The sequence below is a fragment of the Gallus gallus genome, chromosome 9 (genome assembly GCF_016699485.2).
Source record: "Gallus gallus isolate bGalGal1 chromosome 9, bGalGal1.mat.broiler.GRCg7b, whole genome shotgun sequence".
Lineage (NCBI taxonomy): Eukaryota > Metazoa > Chordata > Aves > Galliformes > Phasianidae > Gallus > Gallus gallus.
Window position 1 is genome coordinate 16,000,467 of NC_052540.1, and position 20,651 is coordinate 16,021,117.

The window sequence follows — 20,651 nt, forward strand, 5'->3', positions numbered from 1 at the left end:
GTCACCAAACTATCAGCTAGTTCTCAGAAGGTACAAAATGTGTTATCTACCAAAATAAGTTCAAATCACACCTCTAAGGTAATGATTGTCTAAAGAGAAGGCATGAATGTGCAAGTTCATGTTAAGAATAGGTTCAGCTTCTAATATTCTGTAGAATTTCAGATTCATAAACCCACTAAACAAATTCTTAAATTGTCTCCTTTCTTGGGAACATCCATTTCACCTTTTGTTCCAGAAAAGGTTTGGAGGATTAGTGTAAGCTCCAACAACAAAAACAAAACACAAAAAACCCCAGACACCACCCCGGAAGGACACTGCCTCATTGTCCTCAGAATAGCATCTAAGCATCAGAGCCAAGCTTGTCAGTTACAAAGAAAGCAACAAGAAATTTCTTTTTTTTAAAAAGAAAAGAAACAAGTCTGTTTATTCAAATCAAATCTTACAAAACAATTGTATTTTTGTGGTACAGAGCAAAGTTTTAGAATAAATATTGAATACTTTGTATAAAAATTAGTAATATCAAAGAGAAATTGATGCAAATCAGACAAACAGGTAAAAACAATTTTAGCATTAAACACACTGTGCAACAATGTCAAACTCTTAATGAGGCATGACCATTCAAGCTGATACAGTTTTGCTTGTAGAAGTAAAACCTGACAGCTCTGCACTGGAGCACCAAGATGATTATTAAAAGAGGTTCTAGTTAAAGGTGTACAAATGTTGAGTTGGTGTTTAGAACCAGAAAGTTGTTTATTGTTGTTGTTGTTTTTTGAAAGCAGTGCATTCATACTTTTCTTTTTATTCATAAGCAGCTTTCTTTTTTGCTGCAGCAAACAAAAATGCAAACTACAAACACCAAGGCCCTTTTAAGAAACAACCCACACAAAATTTAAATTAACCACAAAACAACATATTTCAATGTCAAAAGTGAGTTTCAAATAACAGCAAGCTACATTTAAGTAGTGTTTTAGATATTACCTAGGTCACTATAGAAGTCTAAGATACTTACAACTTTAACTTTGCTTGTATGAGTGAAAACAAATCCTAATGCATAGTTACACTAGAAAAATTGTAATCTTAGTAGAAGACTTTGGTTGTATATAAATTTCAAGACCCTCTTTGCCCAGAAGTGAAGAGGGAGGCATTTCCAGTTGTGCCATTTTACTGTGCATCTTACTGATTTAAATGGCCTGCAACAGGTCCGAGATCTGATGAAGAATCTTTCCTTCAAGTACTAAACATGACATTCTGTGTGCATTCCCCCCATCTGCACCTACATAGAGCCAGCATGTTATAGATCTAGGTTTGTCTTGTTTTCTTTAAAAAAAAATCCTCAGGTTGTAATCAGTTTGTTTAGGGAAGAACATGAAGTAGGTTTGTTTTTCTAGAGTACAGCTGCTGCAGTCCAATTATTTTAATACTGATGAGTTTGTGATCTATATATACCTAACATTTTGTCCAGTTAGAATTATTATTTTCCTCTTGGAAAACCACTTGTGAAGTTACATATACACTTAAACGTAGTAGCTACTTACCATCCATCTGAAATGGCAGTTTCAGGAACAGGCAGCAGTGAGCTTGCTGACTTTTTTTTTTAATCTGTGCTAGCCTATACTGTTAGCCATTCAAATCATTAAAACTGCAGCACAGCTCACAGAACAGCAGCAATGATTTAAACAGCTTACCACTTACAGCTTAAAACTATCATGCTACATACAACTGTTTTAAGTGAAGTTAGAAGACATTTAATACTCCACTGCTCCACACAGCAGCAAGAAACTTCAGGCAGAGGAGAAAAGGCCAGCTTTAGACATCTCAGAAAGCAAGGAGCATTGCTCCTATAGGCAGTACATTATCAGCAGATATTCCAAGACTGTGACAGATCATTGGTACCCTGCAAGATTCATGTTACTGCTGTGCTGATAAACTTGACTCATTCAATCTTTCAGAAGTAGTTTTATGACCCTACCTACAGTACAACTTGTTCCAGTATTGAATCCGTTCACAAGCAATATCTGACTGCCCCTTACATAGCCTGTATCTGCTCCAAGGAGAGCTACCACAACCAAGTTACCTGTGAGACTGTAAGGACACCATTAGTAAGTTACACAAGAAAAGACTGCAGACATCTTAGAACCATGTTTTCTTTTTTTTTAAAAAAAAAAAAACAAACACAAGATGTAGATGGCACCACAATACAACTCAATGCCCAGAGTTTCAGCACTACCTAGATTTACAATGCACAGGTACTTAGTTCTTCCTGCATGTGATATTAACATGTAGCTCTATTCAAGAGACAGGGATCTGGGGCAAAGACTACCCTGACTTTGTAAACAATCTTTTCTCTTCAGGAAATAACTTGAGAAATATTTTAGAGATTTTGATTTTGTGTATTGAGTTTCTATGGATCTCCATCTCCCTAACCCTTCACCATTACATCAAACCTTTGTGCAGAAAACATTTTCCTTATTTAACAAATGCTAAACATGAAACTTTGCTCTTAAAAATAACTAATTGCTTCAAATTGGCTATAAGTAACACTCTCAAGGAACACAGCTATAACTTTCACTTGCTTTTCACCTTTAGGACCATGAACAAGAGAAAACAGAACCACTGTTAGAAGAAAACCGGTCTTAAATGCACTTAGTCTATTATCTTATTAAAGAATGGATTGTTCGAATATGCAGCTTAAGTTTTCAGAAGACAGAGCTTTGACATAAACAATAGATTTTCATCCTTTCCAGTTCACTTCTGATCTAAAGGGAGCTCATTTGCTACTTAGATGAAGCAAGTCAGAGGGCACTCAGACACTGTTTCCTTACTTCAGAGATGGAGGGGGCTTTGAGAAAAAGGACTAACAGGTCTATATTTCCTGCACTTTGTCAGTTGTGCAGGTCCAGGCATACTTTCCACAAAGCATTCAACAATACTGAATATATGTAACCAATTTACATTGCCTTGAACTACTAAATTGAGTCACAAGTTCTACTTTCCTCTCGTTTTGAAAGGTCTACTTCATTTTCATGCAGTAGCCTTGTTAAAAATCATATGCCTTAGCCTTTTAAAAAGAAAAAACCCTTAGGACTTGCTAACAAATTCAAAATAAGTGATATTTTCACAACCATTTCAAAGTCTAGAAGTCCACTACAGTTCATTTAATGATCATATAATTCAGACTCTCATTCTGTGAAGAGTGTAAAAAAAAATAATAAAAGCAGGCTACAATGTAGAAAGTTGTGGTACAATAGGAGAGCTAATCCAGTAACAGTTTCTGAACAGAACTTGGCACCATCCTCCCACTACCCTGCTTCATTTGCTATCCCACCCTCCCAATCCCAACCCAGCTATTCACATTTATGTCTATTTTGAATAAACAGCAAAAAAAGTTGTTGCTCTGTTTTGGCTCAGTGGATCTTCAACACAGATATTCAAGTATTAAGAAAATGCAGCTGAACAAGGATATGTATTCTCATAGTACAGTTTACAGAGAAGCATAATATTTACTATTCTGCAGTATATTCTACTCCAGAGCCCCGAGGAAAGCTTTTTAACTTTGGGATCGGTAGCCTGCTTCCAGAGATAGTGAAGGTCATCCACATGTCCATGAGATGTCATCATTCTGTTGTAAATGCAGGGATGATATGGAGCCTTTCCTTCCCCAGAAAAAAAGGCATGATACTGTGGTACAATCCCCATTTTGTTGGCACAGAGGCCCATGAAGACATCATCTATATAAAGACTGGTATTGAGAGTCAATGAAGCCTCATATACTTTAGCTGCTACATCACTTGATATTACATATGCAGCTCCTGCTGTGTAGTCAGGATAAGAGGGCCACTGGTACATTTCATATGGAACATAGTATTTGCTAGTCTTATCTCTTACGGGAGGGGATCCACGATGGACACGGCCAATCCAGAGATCCTGAACACCCATTCGTGCTAGACTTTGGAGATAAGCAACAAGATTTGGCATATGGATAAATATATCATCATCTGCAGACATAATAAACCTGGCATGAGGACAGTAGGCGTTTACCCAGCTGAACTGTAGAAGTAATTTAGTAGTAAGGTTGTGGAAAGTATCCAAGAAGTCTTGCTGAATCAAATCACTGTATTTCTGGTCTTCCAGATAAAGGTCTCTTTGCCGCAAATGATCTGTTGGTTGTCCCAAAGCAAAAAGAGTTTTAATGTTGGCATTAAGTTTAGAACGAACATATTTCTCATTACCCCAAGTCTGTCGAATTGCATCTCTCCGATGACGGTTCTCAGGAGAAGACTTCACAAACAACAGGAGAAGGACATCCTGCTTTTGACATTTCTCTCTGTGGTTCATCAAGTACTGGTAGCTTGCTACTCTGTCCACGTTATCTCTACTGATGGACAGGCTTTCATTCACAAAATTGTAGCTGTTTATGAGGTATCTGTATGAATAGGACTTCATATGGCTTACAAAGCGATTATCAAATGGACCCCAAAAAATCATGACACATAGTATGAAGCAAGTGGCAAATATCTGCAAGAACTGGCATTTTCTGACTCTTCTGGGACTAACAAACATTCTGATGCAGTTCTTGTAATTCTTATTCCTGTTCAGGATCAGAATTAGTTTTGTCTTCTTTGTTTTGTTTATAACGAGTGCTTGTAGTTTACTTTGAGAGCACAGTGTCAGTCCTTCAGGATAAGTGTCCGCTGTAAGGCATGATGTCCTTCACTCAGTATTGCAAACCCAGCCTCCTGCACGGTTTTCACAAGTCATCTTTCTCAAAAACATTCTTCTTGCACTGGAAGAGAACAAACAGCTCTGAAAGACATGACTTGCAGATGAGTTCTTCCCTTTGTGGCATCTTGAAGTGAATGCTACTGTTTCCAATTAGATCTTCTCATGTGCTGATTTCCTTCGCGACAAATCCTAAGAAGGGGAAGGAGAGAAGTGTTAGCGAGGTGCTCTTACCTCATCTGATGTTGTTTTGTCAGGGAGGAACCTGAGGGAAGTTAGCCCGAAGCCTATGGGACATTAGTGAAGGAGAAGACAGCAGGAAAACCATCTGCCATTAACCAGCAGATGACAACATTTCGTTCAAATCCTTCAAGCTGGAAGGCAAGCTGCACACCGTCCAAGCTCTCAGGGTGTCTCCGGCAGCCTCTCACAGAGCAAAGCCCTCCCAGCCACAGTAACGGCTCCCAGGCGCAGGTGGCCGCGTCACCAACGGCCAGAGCCGTTGGGCAGCCCTCACCCCCCTCACCGCGGGTCCCCCAGGCAGCCCCTCTCCCCTCACACCTTCTCTTTCGACCAGGCTCCTGGAGCCGACCGGGGCTGCTTTCCTTACGCCCGAGAGAGAGGCGGGACCGCCTCAGCACAGTCCCACCACGCCCCTCACGGCCGCGGAGAAGGGCAGGGCCGCACCTCCGACCCCGCGCGGCCGCTCTGAGGGCAGGGCAGGAAAGCGCCAGGCGCAGCGCCGGCCGTGGGCAGGGCACAGGGTGCCCTCCTACCAGCTCGAGCCCTGGAGCACGCTCCTGGGAGGGTAAGCAGCCCTCTCATTTCCACAGAAGGACTAGAAAGGGCCATAAAGAGCCGCGCCCCAGTGACCCCCGACATACACCCCGTGGTTAGCTTGGGATCTGTGCTTTTTGGCCGACCGTGCTGAAAGAAGCTATCTGCACTCCAGTCTCGGATTGAGAGCAGGTTACGCAGCAGGCTGCACCAGCCAGAGCTGCAAGCCCCTCAGCTAGGCACTTCGCAGCTGCCACTGCACCACAGACAGGGCTCTTGCAGGGCTTCCTCTGTGCCACCAGCTCAGGTTTTGAGGAAGAATCAAAAACAAAGCCACCAAAGCCTTCACCCCATGCAAGACCCAACATTCTGTTCCTGTACCCAGAGCTTAGTCTCTCTACACAACAGCCCAAAGGAGCAGCTACCTGCACACCCTGTAAGAACACCACATGAGCTCTCAGCAGAGCCAGAAGTGCAGCACTAGCACACACCAAGGAACAGCACCCCACTCATTAAGCACTTACTGCAGGCAAACAGCCTCCAAAGCAAAGAACGGGAGCTCCTGCCGTTATATTAGAAGTTAAATGCAACACAAGCACTTGGAAAGATTATTTTACCTACTTGAGGTCTTGCAACTAGCCAGCATTAGGAGAAAGCAAGGAACTTGATGGCAATGGCAGAACTTGGTGCATTTCTGTGCTGTAGTAACCAGCGCAGGGAGGAGAGCTGACAGCTCAAAACGGAGCCATGGATTGGTACATTGAGGCTTGCAGATTGTAACGCATAACAGAAAAGCTGTATGGGCAGTCTGCTGTGTAACAATCAGTCAGTCAGCACTTTTTATAGTATTCGTTTAAATCCATTGAATTTTTGGAAACATTATCTTAAACAATGCACCCCAGAGTTATAAACTCAGCAACTTTATAACAGAACATTACTGCAAAGATTGTTGTTGTTTCAGATGAAGCATGGGGATGTAGGCAAGAAGCAGGAGCGCTACAGAAATCCAGGCATTTGACAGCACCTCTGGGGGGAGCAGGACTAAAAATATCTACTATTTTCTGAAAATGAAGATCAGTTTTAGTTTCCCCCTCTATCCTGCATGCTTGTTGGTGCTCCTCGTCACAAATCTGTACACTGCATGAGATTGGCCAGTTAACGCAAACGCTGCAGCATTGCCTCACCCAGTTAAGTTTACAAAAGGTGCATCAGGTTGCTGACTTACAGAGCAGATGTCATAGAAATGGAAGAATGAAGATTGCACTGTAAAGCTTTTGGCAATATGCAGTCATCGGCAGAGATGGGAGGGGAAAAAAAAAATGGTGACAGTCTAACTGGTCAGGTTGCCTGGTGCCATCAGAATAGCTTAAAAGCAGCTGTGACTTCTTAATGAGTCAGCACAAGGCAAAGTACCTGCACTTACTTGGCACATTCCTGGAAACTTACCATATACTAATCACCAAGCACAACCTTTATGGAGTGTACTTTGATAACGTTTTAGCAAAATTCTACAGTTGCTTGTGTCACCTGGTAAAAACAAGCAAGGAGAGAACAGTCAACACCACAGAGCGGTGGGTTTAACTTGAGACTGGTAGGTAGACTGACCTATGTGACAGGTATTGCTACACCCAACAGAAATAAAAAATCCCCACAGAAATCCCTGTGCAAATAGCTTTAATTATGGAGCAGTTGTGAGGAGACAAGATGAGCATAGATGACATTTCCTGCTCTCTAGTATCCTCTCGGTCAGAGGAGCTGGGCAGAAAACTAGTTTTTCCTTAAAGGAAAAAAAAAAAAAAAAAAAGCAAGCAGGAAAAAAAACCAAGCCTTAAAAACAAATATCTGACTAAAAGGTTTTAAGCCTAGTCTCATTTAATCTAAGTCAGGGGAATTAAATCAGCATTTAGTAGAGAATTTCTTCAGAATCCTCCTCAGATTACATGCAAATGCAATTATAGTTAAGTAGTGCTAGTAAGGTTTAAAGAGGCTTCCCTCCTCTGATACCCTGTCATCCTCAAAAAAAAAAAAAAAACCCCAAAAAATAAACCAAACCCAAACAAACAGGAAAAGCCCAGAGACTTGTAGAAGTGATAATGCCAAAGAATCTCCTTCAGTGCATGAACTTCACAGCCGTTTTCAGTACCAATCCTTTGGAGTTAGTCATGCCCTCCTCCTCTTAACAAGTGACTCAACCTGTACCTCAGAGAAGCTATTTACTGCCAATGGATTCTCTTAATTCTGAAGGGAGAAAAACAAACCAACAATACACGAAGCAATTTTCTTCCTAGCAAGAGGAACCAGCAGGACAGATAAAATTATGCTTGGCAGTCATTTTTTTTTTCCTGACAATTAAGGTGTTTTTGCCTCTTGGTGTGCATTTTCTTATTTGTGACTCGGAAGCTTTTAGATGTACTTCTAGATTGCAGAGAGACTGGGAAAACCAAGCTCCAATATACTTCCTGTGGCCACCTTCCCTTCAGATAGATGTGACAACAAAAATAAAAGTCAGAGCTCTGTGTGGTCTTCCCCCAGTTGCAGGCACTAAAAGCTTTTTCCACCCTGCAGCAATCCTACTCTTCCCAGAGGGGTTTGCTTATTTAACCTACTGGCATTATCATAAATACAACTGTGTCATTTGAAAGTAGCAACTGTTTACAATTCTGTACCTCGCATTCAATTAATATGCTAGTTCTGCTTTCATCCCAGGAAAGTGTTATGCAATAGGAAGTCTTCATGATAATTTGTGGAGTGACCACTGTGGAAAGCAGATCTGTAGGGAGCTATCTTAAGTGTCCACAGAATTCAGTATTTGAGAAAGTTAGTATGAAGTTAATTTCAGGATAGAAGTAAAACAAGTTTTTGAAAGCCCAGTGAGGAGACAAGAAAGTAAAGATACAGCCATCTCAGACATGAAACATTCACAGGAAGGATCCCAGAGGGAACACTCATTGCAAGAGTGTGCAAAGCGGCCACAGGCGGTTGATTTAGGTCAGGCTGCATCGAGGAGCTAACTTCAGTTTACAACAGGGCTCAGGGGACTTGTTCTGCAGAACTAAGTACCACATCCATTGTTTCTAAAGCTTTCAGTTTTACCTAAGGCTACTTCCAGGCTTTACTGTTACTATGGAGAACTAGAAGCCCCTAGGACAGGCTTTTGGACTGAGCAGGACAGCCTTGGCGCGTAAATTACTTCAGATCACCTTGCTGGATAATCCTAGTTTACCATTGCAGAGGTGCTTCATTCTGCTGGAATACTTCAGTCACTGGGACCTCAGCTGCAGCACCACTTCCCCAGCTCTTTAGGAACGTGTATAACAAAAGGTGGCAAAAGCCAGAGTGCTGCAATTAAGATTAGCACTTCAGTTCCAATAGACTTGTCAAGCCTAGTTTATCACTGAGATGATGTTGAGAAGAGCATGCTTTCAGAATCTGTTTAGGCAGCAGCTACAAAGTTCAAAGAACACAACGTTCGGCACATTTGAGCATTCTGATTGTTAGGCAGAATTTAAAACTTTTGAAGCATTTTGTTTTTGAGTGATTTAAATTGTTGTAATCTGTATGAAATTGAACTCCTTCTCTCCAGCAGCATTTAGTTATACACTGCTCACACCAGAGGACCAAAGAAAACCTAGCCTTAAGTTAGCACATCAAATAAGCACGTAACTGTGTTCTGATGGCTTAAAAATTTTCCCTCCCTCCTATTATCTAAGGTGGTAAGAGGGTACGTGCCTAAATTAATGGAGGCAAGGCCTGAACTGGCTTTGCCGCTCACAGCTTTAGCTACAAGATCATACAATTCCATTTCCTCTCATCATTTTTTCCTGTCACTGGCATGTCTTCACAAGTCAGGTAATTTGTCATCACAACCCTGGCCTATGTCCTCCTTCATTCCATAGCATTTGAAGAGCTCATATACCAAGAAGTTCAGTTGAAACAGACCTTCAAGTTCCTCATATGGGCTATACCAAGTAAGATAACAAAACAGAAACAAATCACACCCCTGATACTCCTAGGATTTCCTACCATAGTGACAGATGTCTGTGTTAAGGAAAAAACAAACAACAAAAAAAAGCAGGAAGGTACTTGTTGATCCTTCCTTCCTACATAGCTCATAACCTCTTGCATTGAAAGAAAACACGTGCACACATTCTGCAATGAAAATTTCAAGTAACCAATACTTTTGATGCTACACCTTGTTCCATACAAAACTCATGAGATATGGAAGTCAGACATTTAAGGAAAAAGTTCAACAAGGCAACAATTAAGAAGAATCAGTCTAGTGCAAGAAAGATGTATGAAAAGGATAGAAAGACAGCTGATCAATTTTGTGTAAGTAAGAAACGTAAGTGAAGGAATGACTGAAGCCTGGTTTCAAGACCATTTAGCCCATCACCTGCAATTCCACATGCCAGCTTTGGCCGCACATTTCACAGTTTGCCTGCAATTTGTAGTGAGGGTTCAATTTCCTGGCACAGTAGAATCAGCATTCTAAAATGCTGGTGTGTGCACTGAGACCCTCTCGGGTTGAACACAGACCTGATTTTCAGAAGCTGGGCATCAACATCTTCCTAAGCTTGAACTTCTTAAATGATTCTGTGGTTGCCCTGTCAAGAAGGGACCCTCTATTAGAAAAAAAGCACTGAATTACAGCAGTATCTCTTGGGAAACTTCATGTCATGAAAAGCCTACAGTAGCACGTAGAAAAGTGACAGATATTGAAAGCTGCAACCACTTGGTGCTTCTCACTTGATATACAGTGCTTTTATGTGTTCGTTGGCAGAGAAATTCAAAGGACAGCAAAGCATTAGATGGCAGCTAAGTAACACATTTCAGCTTGTTCATGGTTGGAAGCAGAACAGGTTGTAAATGACAAGACTGCTAGGAAACAGCAGAGGTTTAGTTTCTGCAGACATTTTGCACTTGCAACACCAACTAGGTAGAAAGGAGAAGGTAGATAGGATATTTGTTTCCTTAAAAGTGGAGCTGCAAGCTTTCCAGCTGCTACAGACAAATCTAGGTGGAGGCATCTTCCAGAAGCTAGATAGAGGTTTTAGAGGTTTGCACCTCTTCTCAAGCGGTTTTCAGCAGAAGTTTCCCAGAACAACTACTTACGCAGCTAGCATGAGATGCGTAAGACCACTCCTTTGAAGTACCAGACTACACCAATGCAGTTTTCAGTAGCTTTAACCTGCTATAGCACACAAACTTCCCCAGACAAGCTAGACAGGAGTTCTATTTTCCAGAATAAAGGCCTACAAAATACAAATGTTTTGGTCCATGGGATTTTGCATGAAATATGCAAGTACCAACATGAAGTCCTATGCTTTTGTGCAGCAGACTGGGTGAAAAGAGATGGTTCTTTGCGTTGCCTGTGATTAAAGTTTCAGAGTCTAGCAGTGACACAATGGAGGCTGCATGCCCTCATTTTCTGAGAAGGCTGATCAAGTACATACTTAATTTCTATGAAGGCAAATCACAGTTCTGAGACATGGGCTGTACCTACAAAGACCGTAATGGTACCTATTCCACAACCCATCACGTGTTTTGGCAGATGGCAGTGATGAGCTCTAATGCTACACTAGGCAGCAGTCTGCTTTTATGTAAACTCACTTTCAGCACTGGTATTTAATGATGTGGCAGATCAGTGCACATTCCTTTCAGCTCCTATGTACTAAGACAGAAGTAAGCAGAAATGATAAGGGCTTAAATAGCAAAAGAACTTGCACAGAACTGTGTTTATGTATCCCTGATCTGTACAGTAAACAAAAAAACCCAGATGCATTTACATTCTCAGGTGTAGCATCCAAGACGAGGGCTTTTGATAAGTACCAATACATTGAGGATCAGAGCTGCTACTTCCAGTGATTAATGAAGAAACATCTTTTCATTCTACAAGGAGCACAAAAGCATATGCATACAGGCTGTTGTTTCTTCACCAAGAAAGAAAAAAATAAATAGCAGAAAGGAAAGACAAAAAATACAGGAAATACATAAACTGCCACTTCACCTGCTTAATAGCCATAAGCACTGTGCACATTTCAAAATGTGCAAAATTCCACCCCCCCATACCTGTTTTACAGTAGATTAGGAAGTCTAAGAGCCACAACTCAGCCCCACCTAAATCAATATTTAAAGCAGGCAGCAGAAAGGATGGCTTCTAGTTATTTGTAGTATGTTATTTTCTGCTTATTTTCTTCACAATATCTATTCCAGTCTATAGGCCATACTCAAAGGTTAAGCTTAACTACATGAAGCAAACTTGTTCTTCTAACTGCCAAATTTAACCCTCGCTTTACTGAGATAACTGGCTGTCTTTCTAAGGGGCCTCACTCTAAGTATTATTGCCAGGCAAAATATTTAAAAGTAAAGGGAATTTGAAGATTTAAGAAGGGCTCATTGACCCAGAAGGCTAATGATATAATATCATGGCCCTTTCTAAACCACGCTAGAATTTGCAGTAATAATTCCAGGTTTTAAAATGTAACTTCAGAACAAGTATTCTTTCATCTGCTTCCCAGTCTATCTCCTCTTCCTCAAGCAACACCCTACTCTGTGCTCCAGTTCAGCTTCACACTCTGAATGCATCTTCATTTTCAGGGTCAAAACGCATAGAATACTCACAGGGGTGAACTTAACAAAAAGGAAAAAAAAACAACAAAAACGGTAATCCATTGAAGAAGTCTGATCATTCTAAAAACTTGAACTTTGAGAACAATGCAATAGAAAGTCAGTACCTCCAGTTACCACAGCGCTCCACTCAGGGCTGAGACAGGCAAAGCTGACACACTCAGAAAAGCTTAGTCACAACTTTGGCACTTTTGCTACCCCCATGGCTAACACACTATGAAGGTTTTCTACTGGAAGCGTGCAGAACAAATATTTTATTGGGAAGTCAAGGAAGTTGAGAAGGAGAGTTAGAAAAGCACTTTGTCTCATCTTAACAATAAGACATGCAGTGTTACATAGCCCAGCATAAGCGGCAAGTGCAATGTGAAAGCCTAGACTTTCTTTAGTTAACCAGTTTGAGTAGAAGAAAAATCCATCCATCCATTTGTAGGTCATGAAAGAGCCAGCCGCAGCAAGGGGAACCCCGAATATATGACTAACAGTTAAAAAAAAAAAAAAGAAAAGAAAAAGCAGGACAAGAAAAACTGTACATTTCCTGCTCTGAGGAAAAAAAGGGTGTTCTACTTCATTCAGCACAAACCACTTCCGGTCTTACCAGAAAAGCAAATGGAAGAACTTTAAAGTTAAAGGATACAACAGTAAAAATGAGCAGAGACTTAACACATTAGTGATCTGAGGCAAATAAAGTTGTATTTAAATTCTTCTCTAAAGGAGAGAACCAGGTAAAATACCTTCCTCAGCTGGTATGACCCAAAACAGCTCCCAACAATAAAAACAAACAATCTGTGTTGACAAAGTTGTTCCAGAAGTTGTTTGGGAATCTGAACAAACTGACTTCCTGCACCTGAAAGAGGAGAGTGCACCTTAAGGGCATGGCAGCACTCCTGGTAGTTTTGAGTGACTTAACAGTTTTTATTCAAGTTTAAAACTACATCAGTGCTACGTAGATGATACCACATAGTCAAGCTGAACCTCACGAAGCTGATTCAAAGCAAGCAAAATTTGTTCTGTGCTATAAACTAAGAACTTTGACAGTCCGCATTAGCAAAACGTAGACCAGTTTCTTCAACAGCCCTTCAAACTTTGTTGCTTTCCCTTACAACGTTCTTTTCTTTCAAGGCCATCTGTCCCATCTGCTTAAGCACCCTGGGCACCTAGCAGCATCTCCAACCCACAGCTTTATTTATGTTGAGGGTCATACTACACAACCACTCAAGCAGCAGTTAAATTTCAGGATTGGTACAGGTTCATTCTAAAAAGATGCAGTTTGACAGCCGAAGGGTTGCTTTATCCTTTTTCTGTGTGTTGTGATCGTTTCCCCATTGACCGTACAATTTAGGTCTAGAGTAACCTTTCAAAGATCCTTCTATAGCATACCCACTTTACCACCAAGAGTAAATGTACTATTTGTGAAACTTATGAAAGAAGGGAGGTCTCCCACATGTCCACAAGTATTATTTTAGACACAAAGACTTAAAAATGCACAGTCTGGTGCTACTTAAACAAACCTTCTGTCAGGATCTGAGCCAGGCTTTCCTGAATGTTGCTAAGATTCCAAATATACAGTGTTTCCTGTACCAGTGTTACCTCTGGCCAGCCTGACAGAGGTGGATCACACTGCTTGACACCAGATTTTAAAGGTTAACTAATACCGCAGTCTGCTGAACAACCATTCAGCATACCTTAACCTTACTCCAGACACCCAGTGTTTTGGGGAGGTATCTTAACGTACTCTGCAAGCCATATGGAAGGCCAAGCTAGCGCAACACTAATCCATCACTGCCACTTCCAAGACCCAACAGACCTACTGCAGCAGCAACAGAACCAGTTTTCCCAGCAAAAACCCTTCAGAACTTGTGTCCACACAGGCACTGTTAGTAAGTAACATCTTCAAACTAAAGGATTACCCAAACAATTCTTCAGGCATAGACTGACAACCCAGGGAGACAAGGCAGTGCTTAGTATATTCTAGACTTCGTAACACTGCAGGCGAAGGTGTTAACACTGAATCAGGGAATACATAAGCCACCAGCATTTCAGATAAGTGATGACTTGCAGGATTTCCCACATTCTGCTCCGCAGTCTGTAGGTGAACTACCATCTCCAGTCTCAGTACTTGCTACTCCAGTTTGGCCAGATGTCAGGGACTATCCCAGCTCCTGCTTTGCTTCTCAGTTTATGATCCCAAAGAAAGCAGCAAGCGACACAGTTGTGATTCACTTAATGGAAGAGAATAGTGAGCAGATACTGCTGTCAAGTTTCACAGCAGGAAAAAAAGCACAAAACCTCACCAGTGAAAGAGCTGGCATTCGCATTGAGATCGTGTTCTTTGTGCATCAGACAGTGGGCTTCCAGGAATCTAATTCTGTGCAGAACTACCAACCTGTAACCCCCAGAAAAACCACCCTGCTCTGCCATCCACCTTCTGGATACACTGCTGGAGTATTCCACAGCTGTTACTGACTGCAATTTAATGTCTCCTGCTCTGTTCAACAAAGAAAGCAAGCTAGCATTTGTATTGCCGTAAAGACAATCATTTTCTCTTTTTCACCTCCCAGTTCATTTATCCGTTTTCTAATCTCATCCTTCTCCCTTTCCAACTGCTGCTCTCACACTACTGCTAAGATACCCTAAGGCATACACCTCAGCAGACGATAGTTGAGGATGCTCCAGCACGGAACAGCAACACATTCCAACTTCTCACAGCTTTGCATGGCCAAAATAGGCTCTTAGGCTTCTATCATCACCTTGCTTGTAATGTGGTTGACTGCTTTGGACCCGAGCCAGTCTCGTGTCCCGAGAGGGACTCCCGCATTCTCAGAAGAAACTAACAAAGCAGATTTTTCCCAACACGCTCCGGTGTTTCCTACGACCCCCGCAGTGAGGGCGAGCCGCTGTGACCACCCGTTTCGTCCAGCCCGCCGCCCGACTCTCCGGCCGCGCTGCAGCCCGAGCACCCATCCCCGCCCGGAGCCCCCGCGGTGCTCGGAGCTCCGCGGACAGCGCAGCCGCTCCCAGCCACGCGGCCGGCGAACAAAGGAGCCCTGCCTCCGCCCGAGCCCGCCGCCCGGTCAGGAACGCGGCCAGAAGAGGCTTTTTGAGCTTCACAGACTGGCAAAGCGAAATGCACTTTCTGAACGCGTTCACCATCTCTCCCTCACGCTTAAAGCATCCTCTCAAGGCGATTTCTTCTGCAGATTCCCCCGCAAAAGCGTAGGGAATGCCGCGGCCACGTAGCTCCGGCACACGCTGGGGCGCCGCCGACGCCAGGAGGGCAGGGCTGCCCCAGCCCCCGCGGCCCCGTGTTGCAACGCGGAGCAGAGCGGAGGAACTCCCAGCCGGATCTACGAGTTTCTTGTGTGGGAACGGCGGGGAGGGAAAAAGGGGAAAAAAAGAAAACCCACCGAAACAGAAAAAACAAACAACTTTTCGAGAAGCAATAACGAATTGGAGAAAAAAAGGAAAGCGAGAGGGGCTCCTGGGACGAGAGGAAGCTGCTCCGCTTTGAATGGGCCGCGCTCCCTCACCGCTCGGGAGGCTGCGGGCGTCCCCGCGCGGCACAGGGGGAGAAAAAAGCCCTGCGAGGACCACCGCCGCCTTTCGAGTTTTCTGCTTTGTTTTAGCATACAGCCGGCAGCCACGCAGTGATCAGAGACTGAGGTGAAAAATGCTACAACGCTACACGAAAAAGATATTAGAAACGCGCTGAAATTGGGGACTTCAGCAAGATGTAGGCACGGCCCTTCTTTAAGGAGTAAATGAGGCAATGGGGCACAGCCGAAACCTTTTAAACAAAGCAGCTGGAAAACTTGTTTGCCTGGAGTGTGGAACCGCAATTCCAGAGCCGCGGAAAAGCGAGACAGCCCCCCCCGAGCAGCCCGGCTCCCGCAGCCCCCCGCAGCAGGCAGAAAACGAGAAGAGCGGTAGGAAAAGAGCACTTCGTCGCGAATTTTAATTACCCGACTCGTCGCCTTACAGATAGGCGAGACTAAAAACGCCAGCCAATAAGCCCAGAAACGAGGAGGGAAAGGAGCCCCGCCCGGATTTCGTTCTCTCACCACCGAAGTGCAGCTACCCTCTCTTCTTTCCTTCCTTGGGGAAGAGGAATCGCCCGGCCCGCTCTTGGGGCTGCCTCATTCAGTCGCAGGATATGGGATCCCACGGCCCGGGAGCCAATGGGCTCCTCCTCTCCTCCCCCCACGCCGAGCCCCGCAGCTCCCGCCCGGCGCCTCCCGCCGCTCGCAAACACCGCGTGCTGAGGGTTCAGGGATGCGGGGTTCGGTTCCTCTTCCTTATTACCGGACAGGCTGTGCCCGCTGCGCGGTGTCTGGCAAAGGTATTCCGAGTGCTAAAAAGTTCCTCCTGTCCTACGGGTTCCATTGGGAGTCACGATGCAAAGTTTAGCCTGCTGCTGCTGCGGGACCGTGAGGCGCTGTGTAACTGCTGGCTGTTGGCTAGTTAGTTCGTAGGGCACAGAGCAAACGTTATTTCTCGCTTTTGCTGGAAACCTTCAGAGCAGGAAGGGTTTTAGCTTCCCCCCCACCTTTACCGCAACCGCTGGTGATTTATGTGCATCGTCCTAAGGAGGATGCCCTGCTCCAAACTCTTGGGTTTTAGGAGGCCAAAACGTTCCTTTTCACTGAAGTGCTACGGTTCGTCCCATAGCCGAGGTGTGAGTGCTTACCCCGAGGAAGCTGCGTGGGAGGAACGTGCCTTCTGTAAAGTCCTTTGCAAACCCTCTGTAAAGAGGAATAACTACCTTTAAAAAAAGCTTATTCAATATGAATTGAGAAGCTGCTCTGTATGTTTTAGGAGATAATCTGAGGTTCCTCAATGAGCATAAATACTGCACATAAGCTCACTGTGTCACTTCTGTCCTCTGATATGACCGTGACTGATTTGAATACCTGACCTCATCGCTGAGTTCGCAGAAATTTAACTATTGCATATCATGAGCATTAGCGTGTCTTTGTCAGCATACAGCCATAAATCTGACAACGTCTTTGTGAGGTGAGGAATTGTTTTCTTTTTACACACGGGAGAGACAACGGGAGACAGGAATACTGTTGTCAAGGGCACCCAACAAAAGCAGAAAGGATAAAAAAACAGAGCCTTTTTTTCCAGTCCTACGAAGGATGAGTTGCTTTGTAATTCAGGTTTTGTCTGGGGAAGCTTCAGGCCTGAGGAGCTTCCCACTTGACCTTCCCTTTCTCCTGCAGTATATCTCAGTGTGAGAGACACTTCATAGCACCCTTTGCAGATTTCATCTGATGGACTCTGCCCTAAGACAAAAGGAACTTTGTTGGAATGGATGGTTTGCCCTAGCAGGGAGGGTTTGTAGATGTTTGTGTAAATTTGGCGTGCTGTCTAAGCAGTGTTTGAATAACTGTGGAAGTAGCCTTAAAAACAAAACATCGTTCGTTTTTCTTACCAGAACGATAGTTGCTAATTGACCTCTAGTTCATAAACGTTATTTCATAGGTTTATCCCTCATTACTCCCTTTAAATGTCATCCTTCTTAAACATTCAGCGATGAAACGGTCCCTCTCCAAATGAGATATTCTCAATGTGAGATGTTTAAAAAGCTCGAAGTTAACTATTCCTTGGCTGGTGTTACCAGTTTTTCCTGTTTTCATTTTTGGCTGAATTTGGTAAATCAGAGGGAAAAATAAAATAGCAGCTGGATCCTTCCTTCCACAGTTAATAATAATAATTAAAAACAAACATGACTCACTTGTTCTTCAACCACGTATTACTACAAGCACCCCATTTTAACTTAGTATTTTTGATATGCATGAGGTCAGGTTGCCAAATGAACTCAGCTCAGATTTTTCCAAAGTCAGATGTTCCAAAGACATTTAAAAACCAAAGCCCAAACATTTCTGCATTATCAGTGCCTCAATAGCAGAGTTTTCAGAAAACACACACACTTCCACAATTGGGAAAGTTTACATTTAAGTTGTGTGTATAGGAAGGTATGATTCATAGTTGCAAACTTGGTAGAATGAGGTCCACAGCAAGCAAAGTCAGAGGTATTTAAATTAAAGAACAAACGGGAAAGCACCCATCTAATAAACACCATACATGGACTTTGGTTGCCATCAGTGAGTTTGTCTTAAAATTATGTCCACTTTTCTCTTGAAAATTGACATCTGCTCAAAGGATTAACACCCTTTTATTTGTGCCCACTTATTTCCCATCTTGGTTGAGCTGAATTTTCGGCAATTTAGAAGAGGTCTTTCTGACAGTGAAATGAGCAGACTTCAGCCTGCTTCTGGTCTGAAATTGCAGTGGGGGAGTGAGTCACTTCATATGTTTTATTTTCTAGTAATAATAACAAAAATGTGCTTACTTGCATTCTCTCCTGCTTGTTCCTGTTTTGTCACCTTACCCCATAAACAGACAGCTTGACCTCTCCCCTTTCTCCTATAATGTTATTAAGGGAGGTTTTTTTTTTTTAGAACATCACCCTTACGTAATTACAAATTAAATCTTTAACATCCCACCCTCAGCGTATCTTGTTCATATTGGCCTCATCCCTTAAAGAGATGCACAACAGGATGCGTATTTAAACTGCCAAAGTAGGGAACAGAGCTATTGAATGTTGGTCTAAAAGCCACTGATATTTTTCTCCAGAAAGTACCTACCTTGTTTGTTAATCACACACGTGCACTGCTGCCGGCTCCGGTCATCATGAGTATTCAGAGTGCAAAGGGCTTTACTGCTTTGCAGAAGCAGAATTTTAGACTGAACAGTTCCTTGTATGTATATCAGATCTAGTTGAGACTTCAGCCCCTATTTCAGCATATACAGTGAGTTGATAAGATTTAAAGGAGCCAAGATATTAATGGGCTTGTAGGAGGGAGATTTCTGCAGATCTGTGTTGTGTTGCTCTACTGTTACTGTCTCCTGCTGTTGGTTTGAACAATATACTTTCAGCTCTTTCCCAGTGAGCGAGGAAGGTGGGAAGAATTCCCTCCAACCATTCTTGTCCAGAAAATACGAATGAACACAGGAGCCTGCTTAGTGTTAAAAAAGTTTTAGAAGGTTGGGATCAGAGGCTGCCACTCAATGGTTCTGTGCAGGGTCGTTGTGAATACATGCCTCAGGTCCAGCTGCTGCCACCTTCGCTGTGTAGATCCGTTCCATGGGATGGATTAGTATGTCCAAAGTGTGGACACACAAAGCTGTGTGCCCTGCTATGTTATCTAGTGAAGTCCAGTGTACAATCTGGACCTAAGATTTCATGGCTGTGTGACTCTGAGTTTAGGCTGTAAGTATGAATAGCATGACACTTGTATTAAGATAGAATTAACTTGGTGAATGACCAGCTGTGGAGTTTGCAGTTTGAGGTAGCATTTATAGAACTTAAATGAAAAAGAATCAACTTCAACAACGTGGGAGAGCCTCAGCCGTCAGGCGTATATGGAGCAGCTCTCTATACTTGCAAAATAGTATCCAAGCATAGTCCAAACTCATCATCCATCTTCTGACCATACATGAATGAATTATGCTTTACATGCATCTGTGGAGCATGCCAGCAGCCAGCTGTCCCAGCACCTTTGCAAACTCAGATCCTGCGATACGCAACCTGTGGGCCTCTGCCTTAAAATGTTTGTTCCTCAAATGACAGTTTCCAACTGCAGATTTGAACATGATTTAAACTTAAGATTTCTTTAAATTCCATGTGTCGTAATATCTGGGTCAGGCACAGTAGTAGAGTTATTGATCTAACAAGGACTGGGGAGCTTCATTAATCGGTGTGCATGACTCTGTACGTGGAAATGGCTAAGTGTGTCATGGAATCATTGGATTGCATTGGTAGAACAAGGCAGTGCTTCTGCCCTGAGTAAAGAATTAGAAGCTATTTTCAGAATGAGAATACTGTGCCAGAGTCCTATTCTAAATCAGCAGTAGCAAAGTTGGATGGCCATTAGGTCTGGGAATTGCTAAATTTAGGAGTGGACTGATGTCAAAGATAGTAGTAGCTCAGGGAGTGCTGCTAAAAGCTTTGGTGTTCAAGTGCTTGCTGTAGTCTTTTGAGCTGCACATGGCAGGAAAGAGGAAGTAAGATTTTATTGATGGGGAGTTTCTACAGGAGTCAGAGATGAATGTTTCCTCTTTTATATGGAATGAGTAAGATCCATTGCAAAGGCTTCCCTGTCGTGTCTAAGTGCATGATGTAACACATTTCACAGTGTCATATATTCTAACTAAGGAGATCTTGGTAAGTGACTGTGACATGTTAACCGTAGAACCCCAACAGCATTTCTTCTCAATCTAATTTCCAGACTCAGGAAAGCTTCCAGCTGGTAGAGGGGAGGAGCTTGGAACTTCAATTTTAAAAGAGAAACTGTTTTTGACTTTCTTGTTAGGCACAGAGAACTGTTTTCTATCACCAGACTTAATGAAAGAGCACTCAGCAGGAGAAATTTCAAGAAGCCACTAGCCATTGCTTGTTCACCATCATCTCTTTCAACTTGAACAAAATCTTCATTTTCAGAGAAGTTTCCCTGTCAGGCAGATTG

At 42.9% G+C, this 20,651-nt stretch overlaps 2 protein-coding genes across 29 annotated transcripts in view; one reads left to right on the forward strand and one right to left on the reverse strand.

Moving 5' to 3' along the window:
- Positions 1-20,651, forward strand: part of MCF2L2 (MCF.2 cell line derived transforming sequence-like 2) — a 155,438-nt gene that overhangs the window by 84,112 nt on the left and 50,675 nt on the right. The window lies entirely within an intron of this gene.
- On the reverse strand, positions 395-18,872 carry B3GNT5 (UDP-GlcNAc:betaGal beta-1,3-N-acetylglucosaminyltransferase 5). 13 transcript variants are annotated; one of them, XM_025153375.3, is made up of 3 exons: positions 18,771-18,872; positions 16,808-16,862; positions 2,159-4,911 (listed from the first exon to the last, which is right to left on the reverse strand). In XM_025153375.3, exon 3 carries the CDS (start codon positions 4,558-4,560, stop codon positions 3,436-3,438), a length of 1,125 nt encoding a protein of 374 aa, XP_025009143.1. In that variant the 5' UTR covers positions 4,561-4,911; positions 16,808-16,862; positions 18,771-18,872; the 3' UTR covers positions 2,159-3,435. The 13 variants fall into 13 exon arrangements, with proteins under 13 accessions (NP_001107233.1, XP_025009143.1, XP_025009142.1 ...); XM_025153374.3 differs by having other exon boundaries at positions 16,423-16,862; XM_040705573.2 differs by lacking the exons at positions 16,808-16,862; positions 18,771-18,872 and adding exons at positions 6,943-7,023; positions 16,083-16,266.